A 12,048-nucleotide genomic window follows, 5' to 3' on the forward strand; every position below is an offset into this window, starting at 1 on the left:
TTCCTAGGTTCGTTCCTTTCTAGGCAGTTTTTCCTAGCCACCGTGCTTCTTCACCTGCATTGCTTGCTGTTTGGGGTTTTAGGCTGGGTTTCTGTACAGCACTTTGAGATATCAGCTGATGTAAGAAGGGCTTTATAAATACATTGATTTAATGATGATTGTATGGTTCCTATTAATAACGAAACCTAGTATTGACACGGCTTACCTTGACCTGCAAATGAGATGTTAACTCTGACATAGTGTATTTTTCTGGCTCTATTGTATACTTGTGTTGTGGTTTCTTTAGCTTTTGTTTCCATTCATAATGATCCCTACCTGTGGTTGTAGGGTGGTTCTTCTGCAGCTTTGGTTTAGAGTAACATCGTGAAGCCAAATGAACTGGAGAACGATCAGCCAGTCACAACATGATTCCTGGAATAGTTTTGTAGTGTTCTATTTGTTACATGCAACTCAGTTTGGATTCTGTTCATTGCAGTGCACTGCTGCTCCTACAGGCCTGCTGTACTACAGCCATTAACATCCAGCAAAACAACAGTAACCAGGACAGTGACAGAGTGTGTGTATTAATAAAGAGGTTCACATTCTTCCATCTATTAAATAAGAGTAATGACACCTACTATCTGGGTCAGCTCTGCTGTTTACCATTAAATCATAGGTAAGTGGGAGTGGGTGTGAGTGTGTGTGTTTTGGTGTGTGTCTGCGTGAGCCAGCACACGCGTGTATCTCTACAGTTTGCATGTATTGGGGCGAACCATCAAACAGGCAAAGCGTCAATACAGGACTAAGATTGAATCCTACTACACCGGCTCCAACGCTCGTCGGATGTGGCAGGGCTTGCAAACTATTAAAGACTATAAAGGGAAGCACAGCTGCGAGCTGCCCAGTGACACAAGCCTACCAGACGAGCTAAATCACTTCTATGCTCGCTTCGAGGCAAGCAAAACTGAGGCATGCATGAGAGCATCAGCTGTTCCGGACAACTGTGTGATCACGCTCTCCGTAGCCGACGTGAGTAAGACCTTTAAACAGGTCAACATACACAAGGCTGCGGGACCAGACGGATTACCAGGACGTGTGCTGCGGGCATGTGCTGACCAACTGGCAGGTGTCTTCACTGACATTTTCAACATGTCCCATGCTTCAAGCAGACCACCATAGTCCCTGTGCCCAAGAACACAAAGGCAACCTGCCTAAGGGGCGGCAGGGTAGCCTAGTGGTTAGAGCGTTGGACTAGTAACTGGAAGGTTGCAAGTTCAACCCCGAGCTGACAAGGTACAAATCTGTCGTTCTGCCCCTGAACAGGCAGTTAACCTACTGTTCCTAGGCCGTCATTGAAAATAAGAATTTGTTCTTAACTGACTTGCAAAGTTAAATAAAGGTATAAAAATACGTTTAAAAAATGACTACAGACCTGCAGCACTCACGTCCGTAGTGCTTTGAAAGGCTGGTAATGGCTCACATCAACACCATTATCCCAGAAACCCTAGACCCACTTCAATTTGCATACCGCCCAAATAGATCCACAGATGACACAATCTCTATTGCACTCCATACTGCCCTTTCCCACCTGGTCAAAAGGAACACTTACGTGTGAATGCTGTTCATTTACTACAGCTCAGCGTTCAACACCATATTACCCTCAAAGCTCATCACCAAGCTAAGGATCCTGGGACTAAACACTTCCCTCTGCAACTGGATCCTGGACTTCCTGACGGATCGCCCCAGGTGGTGAGGGTAGGTAACACATCTGCCATGCTGATCCTCAACACTGGAGCTCCACAGGGGTGCGTGCTCAGTACTCCCTGTTCACCCACGACTGCATGGCCAGGCACGACTCCAACACCATCATTAAGTTTGCTGACGACACAACAGTGGTAGGCCTGATCACCGACAACGACGAGACAGCCTATGGGGAGGAGGTCAGAGACCTGGCCGGGTGGTGCCAGAATAACAACCTATCCCTCACCGTAACCAAGACTAAGGAGATGATTGTGGACTACAGGAAAAGGAGCACCGAGCACGTCCACATTCTCATCGACGGGGCTGTAGTGAGGCAGGTTGAGAGCTTCAAATTCTTTGGTGTCCACATCAACAACAAACTAAATTGGTCCAAACACACCAAGACAGTCGTGAAGAGGGCACGACAAAGCCTATTCCCCCTCAGGAAACTAAAAAGATTTGGCATGGGTCCTGAGATCCTCAAAAGGTTCTACAGCTGCAACATCGAGTGCATCCTGACCGGTTGCATCACTGCCTGATACGGCAATTGCTCTGCCTCCGACCGCAAAAATTGATCCATTGATCCAAGATGGCGTAGCAGTAAGTCGTCCTGTCTCGTCGTGTCCCTTGTATATATCGTTTATTTTTCGTTTTTTACATATTTTTCTTCGCATATCTCTTCAAAAACATTTTGCTAAACCTAAGCTTCCAAATACTCTCCTGCAACCCGCCTCACCCTATTTTTCCTAAAGTATTTATATTTACTTCGGAACCGGAACCCCTCAACTGAAGCTAGCCAGCTAACCACCAGCTATGCTAGCGGTCTTCAGCTAACCGGTCATCAGCTAAGCTAACCTTTAGCTCGGAAAGCTCTCGCCAGCTCGAACAACGCGACTCTAACCAGAGCATAATGGACCTATTTATTTTTCATCCCCGGATTCCCAGCGCAAACGGAACATTTTTCAGCTGGATCTTCACAACTAGCTATCTAGCTAAACCGCAACCCCGGATGATTACTCCTGGCTAGCGCTTCCACCCACATAGCGTGAAGCTAGCCCGGCCAGCGCACCTGTACTACCACCGTAGCATACTCCTGGGCTACAATACCCGTGCCCACGACCGGTCTATCGATGTCACCGCATGAAGAGGAATAAACAGACTCACCCCATCGCGACGTCCCCCAAAGGCCAACTCTCTAGCCCTCGCTATCTCCCTGCTTGCTAAACTCGGCCTGCTAACTGCTAGCTTGTTTAGCCTGGGCCTACGAACTGTTAGCTTGTTAGCACAGGCCTGCTAACCGTCTGAATCGCCGCGTCCCAAACACTCACCGGACCCATATTTACTTTCTATCTCTTCTTGATTTTTAATCTGTTTATTCCTTTCCGGAAACCTGCCTCACCCAATGTTATACGGAATCGCTATTATTTTTAATTTTTAGAACACACTCAAGAACCTCCAGAAGCTAACCAGCTAACTAGCTACAAGCTATTTAGTCATTGTTAACTTTTTTTCAACCTGGATAACACTCGCCAGTCCAGCTTCCCTGCCCCATCCACCGCTGCCCCCTGGACACTGATCTCTTGGCTACATAGCTGATGCACTCTGGACTGTCCATTAATCACGGTACTCCATTCTGCTTGTTTATGTTTTATCTGTCGGCCCCGTTGCCTAGTCAACGCCATTTTACCTGCTGTTGTTGTGCTAGCTGATTAGCTGTTGTCTCACCTACTGTTTTAGCTAGCTTTCCCAATTCAACACCTGTGATTACTGTATGCCTCGCTGTATGTCTCTCTCAAATGTCAATATGTCTTGTATACTGTTGCTCAGGTTAGTTATCATTGTTCTAGTTCACAATGGAGCCCCTAGTTCTACTCTTCATACCCCTGCTAACTCCTTTGTTCCACCTCCCACACATGCGGTGACCTCACCCATTACAACCAGCATGTCCAGAGATACAACCTCTCTCATCATCACCCAGTGCCTGGGCTTACCTCTGCTGTACCCGCACCCCACCATACCCCTGTCTGCGCATTATGCCCTGAATATATTCTACCATGCCCAGAAACCGGCTCCTCTTATTCTCTGTCCCCAACGCTCTAGGCGACCAGTTTTGATAGCCTTTAGCCGCACCCTCATACTACTCCTTCTCTGTTCCGCGGGTGATGTGGAGGTAAACCCAGGCCCTGCATGTCCCCAGGCACCCTCATTTGTTGACTTCTGTGATCGAAAAAGCCTTGGTTTCATGCATGTCAACATCAGAAGCCTCCTCCCTAAGTTTGTTTTACTCACTGCTCTAGCACACTCTGCTAACCCTGATGTCCTTGCTGTGTCTGAATCCTGGCTCAGGAAGGCCACCAAAAACTCATCAAAAACTCACGTCATCCTGACCAACTGGCCCTCCAAATACACCTCCGCTGTCTTCAACCAGGATCTCAGCGATCACTGCCTCATTGCCTGTATCCGCTACGGAGCCGCAGTCAAACGATCACCCCTCATCACTGTCAAACGCTCCCTAAAACACTTCTGTGAGCAGGCCTTTCTAATCGACCTGGCCCGGGTATCCTGGAAGGACATTGACATCATCCCGTCAGTTGAGGATGCCTGGTCATTCTTTAAAAGTAACTTCCTCACCATTTTAGATAAGCATGCTCCGTTCAAAAAATGCAGAACTAAGAACAGATACAGTCCTTGGTTCACCCCAGACCTGACTGCCCTCGACCAGCACAAAAACATCCTGTGGCGGACTGCAATAGCATCGAATAGTCCCCGCGATATGCAACTGTTCAGGGAAGTCCGGAACCAATACACGCAGTCAGTCAGGAAAGCTAAGGCCAGCTTCTTCAGGCAGAAGTTTGCATCCTGTAGCTCCAACTCCAAAAAGTTCTGGGACACTGTGAAGTCCATGGAGAACAAGAGCACATCCTCCCAGCTGCCCACTGCACTGAGGCTAGGTAACACGGTCACCACCGATAAATCCATGATTATCGAAAACTTCAATAAGCATTTCTCAACGGCTGGCCATGCCTTCCGCCTGGCTACTCCAACCTCGGCCAACAGCTCCGCCCCCGGCAGCTCCTCGCCCAAGCCTCTCCAGGTTCTCCTTTACCCAAATCCAGATAGCAGATGTTCTGAAAGAGCTGCAAAACCTGGACCCGTACAAATCAGCTGGGCTTGACAATCTGGACCCCTATTTCTGAAACTATCCGCCGCCATTGTCGCAACCCCTATTACCAGCCTGTTCAACCTCTCTTTCATATCGTCTGAGATCCCCAAGGATTGAAAGCTGCCGCAGTCATCCCCCTCTTCAAAGGGGAGACACCCTGGACCCAAACTGTTACAGACCTATATCCATCCTGCCCTGCCTATCTAAGGTCTTCGAAAGCCAAGTCAACAAACAGGTCACTGACCATCTCAAATCCCACCGTACCTTCTCCGCTGTGCAATCTGGTTTCCGAGCCGGTCACGGGTGCACCTCAGCCACACTCAAGGTACTAAACGATATCATAACCGCCATCGATAAAAGACAGTACTGTGCAGCCGTCTTCATTGACCTTGCCAAGGCTTTCGACTCTGTCAATCACCATATTCTTATCGGCAGACTCAGTAGCCTCGGTTTTTCGGATGACTGCCTTGCCTGGTTCACCAATTACTTTGCAGACAGAGTTCAGTGTGTCAAATTGGAGGGCATGCTGTCCGGTCCTCTGGCAGTCTCTATGGGGGTGCCACAGGGTTCAATTCTCGGGCCGACTCTTTTCTCTGTATATATCAATGATGTTGCTCTTGCTGCGGGCGATTCCCTGATCCACCTCTACGCAGACGACACCATTCTATATACTTTCGGCCCGTCATTGGACACTGTGATATCTAACCTCCAAACAAGCTTCAATGCCATACAACACTCCTTCCGTGGCCTCCAACTGCTCTTAAACGCTAGTAAAACCAAATGCATGCTTTTCAACCGATCGCTGCCTGCACCCGCATGCCCGACTAGCATCACCACCCTGGATGGTTCCGACCTTGAATATGTGGACATCTATAAGTACCTAGGTGTCTGGCTAGACTGCAAACTCTCCTTCCAGACTCATATCAAACATCTCCAATCGAAAATCAAATCAAGAGTCGGCTTTCTATTCCGCAACAAAGCCTCCTTCACTCACGCCGCCAAGCTTACCCTAGTAAAACTGACTATCCTACCGATCCTCGACTTTGGCGATGTCATCTACAAAATGGCTTCCAACACTCTACTCAGCAAACTGGATGCAGTCTATCACAGTGCCATCCGTTTTGTCACTAAAGCACCTTATAACACCCACCACTGCGACCTGTATGCTCTAGTCGGCTGGCCCTCGTTACATATTCGTCGCCAGACCCACTGGCTCCAGGTCATCTACAAGTCCATGCTAGGTAAAGCTCCGCCTTATCTCAGTTCACTGGTCACGATGGCAACACCCATCCGTAGCACGCACTCCAGCAGGTGTATCTCACTGATCATCCCTAAAGCCAACACCTCATTTGGCCGCCTTTCGTTCCAGTACTCTGCTGCCTGTGACTGGAACGAATTGCAAAAATCGCTGAAGTTGGAGACTTTTATCTCCCTCACCAACTTCAAACATCAGCTACCTGAGCAGCTAACCGATCGCTGCAGCTGTACATAGTCTATTGGTAAATAGCCCACCCATTTTCACCTACCTCATCCCCATACTGTTTTTATTTATTTACTTTTCTGCTCTTTTGCACACCAATATCTCTACCTGTACATGACCATCTGATCATTTATCACTCCAGTGTTAATCTGCAAAATTGTAATTATTCGCCTACCTCCTCATGCCTTTTGCACACATTGTATATAGACTCCCCCCTTTGTTTTCTACTGTGTTATTGACTTGTTAATTGTTTACTCCATGTGTAACTCTGTGTTGTCTGCCCACACTGCTGTGCTTTATCTTGGCCAGGTCGCAGTTGCAAATGAGAACTTGTTCTCAACTAGCCTACCTGGTTAAATAAAGGTGAAATAAAAAAAAATATATAAAAAAAATAAAGGCACTTCAGAGGGTAGTGCGTAAGGCCCAGTACATCAAAAGCTGCCTGCCATCCAGGACCTCTACACCAGGCGGTGTCAGAGGAAGGCCCTAAAAATGTTCAAATACCCCAGCCACCCCAGTCATAGACTGTTCTCTCTACTACCGCATGGCAAGCGGTTCCGGTGCCAAGTCTAGGACAAAAAGGCTTCTCAACAGTTTTTACCCCCAAGCCATAAGACTCCTGAACAGGTAACCAAATGGTAAATCAGACTATTTGCATTGTGTACCCCCCCCCCAACCCCTCTTTTACGCTGCTGCTACTCTCTGTATATCTTATATGCATAGTCACTTTAACTATACATTCATGTACATACTACCTCAATTGGCCCGACCATTCGGCGCATGTGACAAATAAACTTTGATTTGATATATCACCATTTCAAATACTATTATGTACACAATGCACTTATGAAGCCGCTGCTCCCCTCAAACACCCAGCTCATAATAAATTGGCGTAATCAAATCTAATTTCAGAAAAGTACCTATGGGAGCAAAATAAATGATAAAGAGTGGGGTATTGTAAGAAGAGTGTAAAGGAGGCGGGGCCCGGGACAGTTTGTTCTAATCAACTTCTCATTGAATTAGAGAATGAAAATGAGGTGGACGTTGATATCCTGGCTTAGCAATAAAGAAGGTGTGTTAAGTTGGATTCGTTTTGCATTTGATAAGAGATACTTGAAAGACACTCAGGGGAGAAACGGAGCAGATTTATCACAAAGGAGCGAGGGCCACGAGGAGGAGGAAAACATTCTTGGCTGCCGCTAGTGGTGATGTCATGAAAAGAAGGGCTGTGTGTGTGTGTGCTGTGTGTTTCGGGAGAAGAAACAAACAAACAGATTGGCCAAGAATGTGCTGAGCGCTCAACAACCTAATCATAGCACTTAAATACAGGTTCGTCTATGTGTTAGTCACTTTACCATATTATAAATATAAACAATTCATGTTTATGTTTAATGTTTCTTAGAAATGAGTACATTATGATATAACTAAATATCTTCTAGAATGAAAAAAAGTTGTTTTTTCTCTCCTCTTTACTCTTTAATCAACTGTAGTCTCTCATTATTCTTTGGGAAAGAGATAGAGGGGGAGAGAGAGGGAGAAGAGAGAAAGAGAGATAGAGAGGGAGAAGAGTGAAAGAGAGATAGAGAGGGAGAAGAGAGAAAGAGAGAGAGAGTGGGAGAAGAGAGAAAGAGAGAGAGTGGGAGAAGAGAGAAAGAGAGACAGAGAGGGAGAAGAGAGAAAGAGAGATAGAGAGGGAGAAGAGAGAAAGAGAGACAGAGAGGGAGAAGAGAGAAAGAGAGGGAGAAGAGAGAAAGAGAGATAGAGAGGGAGAAGAGAGAAAGAGAGATAGAGAGGGAGAAGAGAGAAAGAGAGATAGAGAGGGAGAAGAGAGAAAGAGAGATAGAGAGGGAGAAGAGAGAAAGAGAGATAGAGAGGGAGAAGAGAAAAAGAGAGATAGAGAGGGAGAAGAGAGAAAGAGAGATAGAGGGGGAGAAGAGAGAAAGAGAGATAGAGGGGGAGAAGATAGAAAGAGAGAGAGAGGGAGAAGAGAGAAAGAGAGATAGAGAGGGAGAAGAGAGAAAGAGAGATAGAGAGGGAGAAGAGAGAAAGAGAGATAGAGAGATAGAGAGGGAGAAGAGAGAAAGAGAGATAGAGTGGGAGAAGAGAGAAAGAGAGATAGAGTGGGAGAAGAGAGAAAGAGAGAGAGTGGGAGAAGAGAGAAAGAGAGATAGAGTGGGAGAAGAGAGAAAGAGAGATAGAGAGGGAGAAGAGAGAAAGAGAGAGAGAGGGAGAAGAGAGAAAGAGAGAGAGAGGGAGAAGAGAGAAAGAGAGATAGAGTGGGAGAAGAGTGAAAGAGAGATAGAGAGGGAGAAGAGTGAAAGAGAGATAGAGAGGGAGAAGAGAGAAAGAGAGATAGAGAGGGGAACAACAGATAAGGAGAGGAAAGTAGGGAGAGCAGAAAGATAGAGAAGAGGATGAAGCGAGAGAGAGGGAGAGGGAGAGAGGGAGAGAAAGAGAGAGAAAAGAGAGTGAGAGAGAAGAGAGAAGAGAGAAAAGAGAGTGAGAGAGGAGAGAGTGAGAGAAGAGAGAGAGAGAAGAGAGAGAGAGAAAGGAGAGAGAGAAAATAGAGAAAAGAGAGGAGCGAGAGCGAGAGAGAAAGAGAGAGAGTGATGTGTGTAGAAATAACAGCGAGGCAGAGAGAGAGAGAGAGAGAGAGGCCTCCCATGTGCTCCTATGACCAGAGCCATCACCCAGAAGTGCTAACTTGCTACCTACCGATTACGTGTATCTTGCATTGGCACCGTCCTGACTGCTGGTGACAGGTGCCGTTGTCTCCCTGGGTGCCTGCAGCGTTGCAGCCACACGGCAGACAGCCCTCGGGGCCCAATGGCTGCAGAGAGTAGAATCCAACCTGACACGCATCACACCGCCTGCCAGACACATGCCTCTTACACTTACACTGGCCCCCCACCTAGAGAGAATAGGAGAGGGGGATGGAGGGAGAGGGGGAGGTAGGGCGAGGGAGGGATGGAGGAAGGGAGAGGGGGAAGAGAGAAAAAGAGAGAGAGGGAATGAGAGGAGTGCGGGAGAGAGAGAGAGAGAAAGAGGAAGGGGAGATGAGTAGGGGCGGAGAGAGGGGAGGAGAGGAGCGAGGAGAGGAAGAGATGGAGAGACATGTTACCAATTAGTCCACCTATGCAGCAGTGCATTGTGGGAGCGTGTCACGGATGGGCAGCTCGTACTCACCGAGGCCTCTCAATTATTTTGAATGAGGGAGGAGGAGAGAAGGATGAGGAGGGTAGGTTAAAGAGGTCATAGCACCTGAGAGGCAGTGTGTGAGTGTGTGTGTGTGTTGAGAAGTGCTTGCATTGTTTGTTTGTTTGTGTGTTTGGTTAGGTGTTTGGTTAGTTGGCTGCGTATTTCACCAAAAGAACATGACATAGAAACCAAACCAATCGAGCTCAGCATTGGACCCTAGACAACGGCAATGTCCCAAATGATCTCTCCATCTTCCCAAAGTGTGCACTTGTTCACTTCCCTACACTGATTTGAAAGTAAAATGACTAGTATCAGAAATATGGTGGAAACTCCCAGGAGCCCCTGACTCCACCAAAGCAGTGAAAGGAAATATTAGAGGGAAAGACATGAATCTATAGAGCTTTAGAGGGAATCCTCCTTCACTGGGAGAGTTTACAACAGATACTATTCTCCTTGGGACTGACCCTCAGATTGATTTTGAATTTGTCATCCACTGTCTCTGTCGACATCACCTGTCTCTCCAGAATGGCCACCGTGATATTCAGCTAAAGAAAGGGGGGTTCTCTCTAGGAGGCTAGGAGCAGTACTGACACTTTTACATACTCACTCTCAGTCTCCCACATCACACAGCTATATAACCTGATCGATGGCTCTGGGAGAAACAACATATCCGTGGAGGCTCTATTCCGGTTCAATTCCGGTCCTGGAGGGCCAAAACACTTCTGGTTTTCCTCCTCTCCTTCCAATCAGGGACTAATTCAGACCTGGGGCACCAGGTGTGTGCAATTAACTACCAGGTAGGCCTGAAACTGAATAGCCCTGGTCTATGGTAAACTAAGGTATGGGAATACTAGAAGGGGAGAGAGGAGGAAGAGAAAGAAGGAGATATGAGGAGACAGAAGAGGGAGGAGGAGGAAGAGGAAGAGGAGAAGGAGGAAGAAGACGAGAAGAAAGAAAGGGAAACCTATCTGGTGACACCAGACTGCTGTTGATTATGCCTACAGGAGGGGTCAGGTAGAGTGAAGGAGGTAGAATCTGGTGACACCAGACTGACGTTGATTATGCCTACAGGAGGGGTTAGGTAGAGTGAAGGAGGTAGAATCTGGTGACACCAGACTGCTGTTGATTATGCCTACAGGAGGGGTCAGGTAGAGTGAAGGAGGTAGAATCTGGTGACACCAGACTGACGTTGATTATGCCTACAGGAGGGGTCAGGTAGAGTGAAGGAGGTAGAATCTGGTGACACCAGACTGACGTTGATTATGCCTACAGGAGGGGTCAGGTAGAGTGAAGGAGATAGAATCTGGTGACACCAGACTGACGTTGACTATGCCTACAGGAGGGGTCAGGCAAACTACCTGCCCTCCAGGACACCTACACCACCCGATGCTACAGGAAGGCCATAAAGATCATCAAGGACATCAACCACCCGAGCCACTGCCTGTTCACCCTGCTGTCATCCAGAAGGCGAGGTCAGTACAGGTGCATCAAAGCTGGGACCGAGAGACTGAAAAACAGCTTCTATCTCAAGGCCATCAGACTGTTAAACAGCCACCACTAACATTGAGTGGCTACTGCCAACACACTGTCAATGACACTGACTCTACTCCAGCCACTTTAAAAATGGGAATTGATGGGAAATGATGTAAATATATCACTAGCCACTTTAAACAATGCTACCTTATATAATGTTACTTACCCTACATTATTCATCTCATATGCATACGTAGATACTGTACTCTATATCATCGACTGCATCCTTATGTAATACATGTATCACTAGCCACTTTAACTATGCCACTTGGTTTACATACTCATCTCATATGTATATACTGTACTCGATATCATCTACTGTATCTTGCCTATGCTGCTCTGTACCATCACTCATTCATATATCCTTATGTACATATTCTTTATCCCCTTACACTGTGTATAAGACAGTAGTTTTTTTTTGAATTGTTACTTAGATTACTTGTTGGTTATTACTGCATTGTCGGAACTAGAAGCACAAGCATTTCGCTACACTCGCATTAACATCTGCTAACCATGTGTATGTGACAAATAAAATTTGATTTGATTTGAGTGAAGGAGGTAGAATCTGGTGACACCAGACTGACATTGATTATGCCTACAGGAGGGGTCAGGTAGAGTGAAGGAGGTAGAATCTGGTGACACCAGACTGACATTGATTATGCCTACAGGAGGGGTCAGGTAGAGTGAAGGAGGTAGAATCTGGTGACACCAGACTGACATTGATTATGCCTACAGGAGGGGTCAGGTAGAGTGAAGGAGGTAGAATCTGGTGACACCAGACTGACATTGATTATGCCTACAGGAGGGGTCAGGTAGAGTGAAGGAGGTAGAATCTGGTGACACCAGACTGACATTGATTATGCCTACAGGAGGGGTCAGGTAGAGTGAAGGAGGTAGAATCTGGTGACACCAGACTGACATTGATTATGCCTACAGGAGGGGTCAGGTAGAGTGA

The 12,048-nt window shown here is 47.0% G+C and overlaps 1 protein-coding gene across 1 annotated transcript in view; it reads right to left on the reverse strand.

Annotated features, from left to right (window-relative positions):
- Positions 1-12,048, reverse strand: part of ush2a (Usher syndrome 2A (autosomal recessive, mild)) — a 456,140-nt gene that overhangs the window by 319,746 nt on the left and 124,346 nt on the right. The window contains exon 13 of the mRNA XM_042330430.1: positions 9,078-9,273. Coding sequence (XP_042186364.1) covers positions 9,078-9,273 — 196 coding nt within the window. The remainder of the gene's footprint in view (positions 1-9,077; positions 9,274-12,048) is intronic.

This window comes from Oncorhynchus tshawytscha, linkage group LG11 (assembly GCF_018296145.1).
Source record: "Oncorhynchus tshawytscha isolate Ot180627B linkage group LG11, Otsh_v2.0, whole genome shotgun sequence".
NCBI classification, from domain to species: Eukaryota; Metazoa; Chordata; class Actinopteri; order Salmoniformes; family Salmonidae; genus Oncorhynchus; species Oncorhynchus tshawytscha.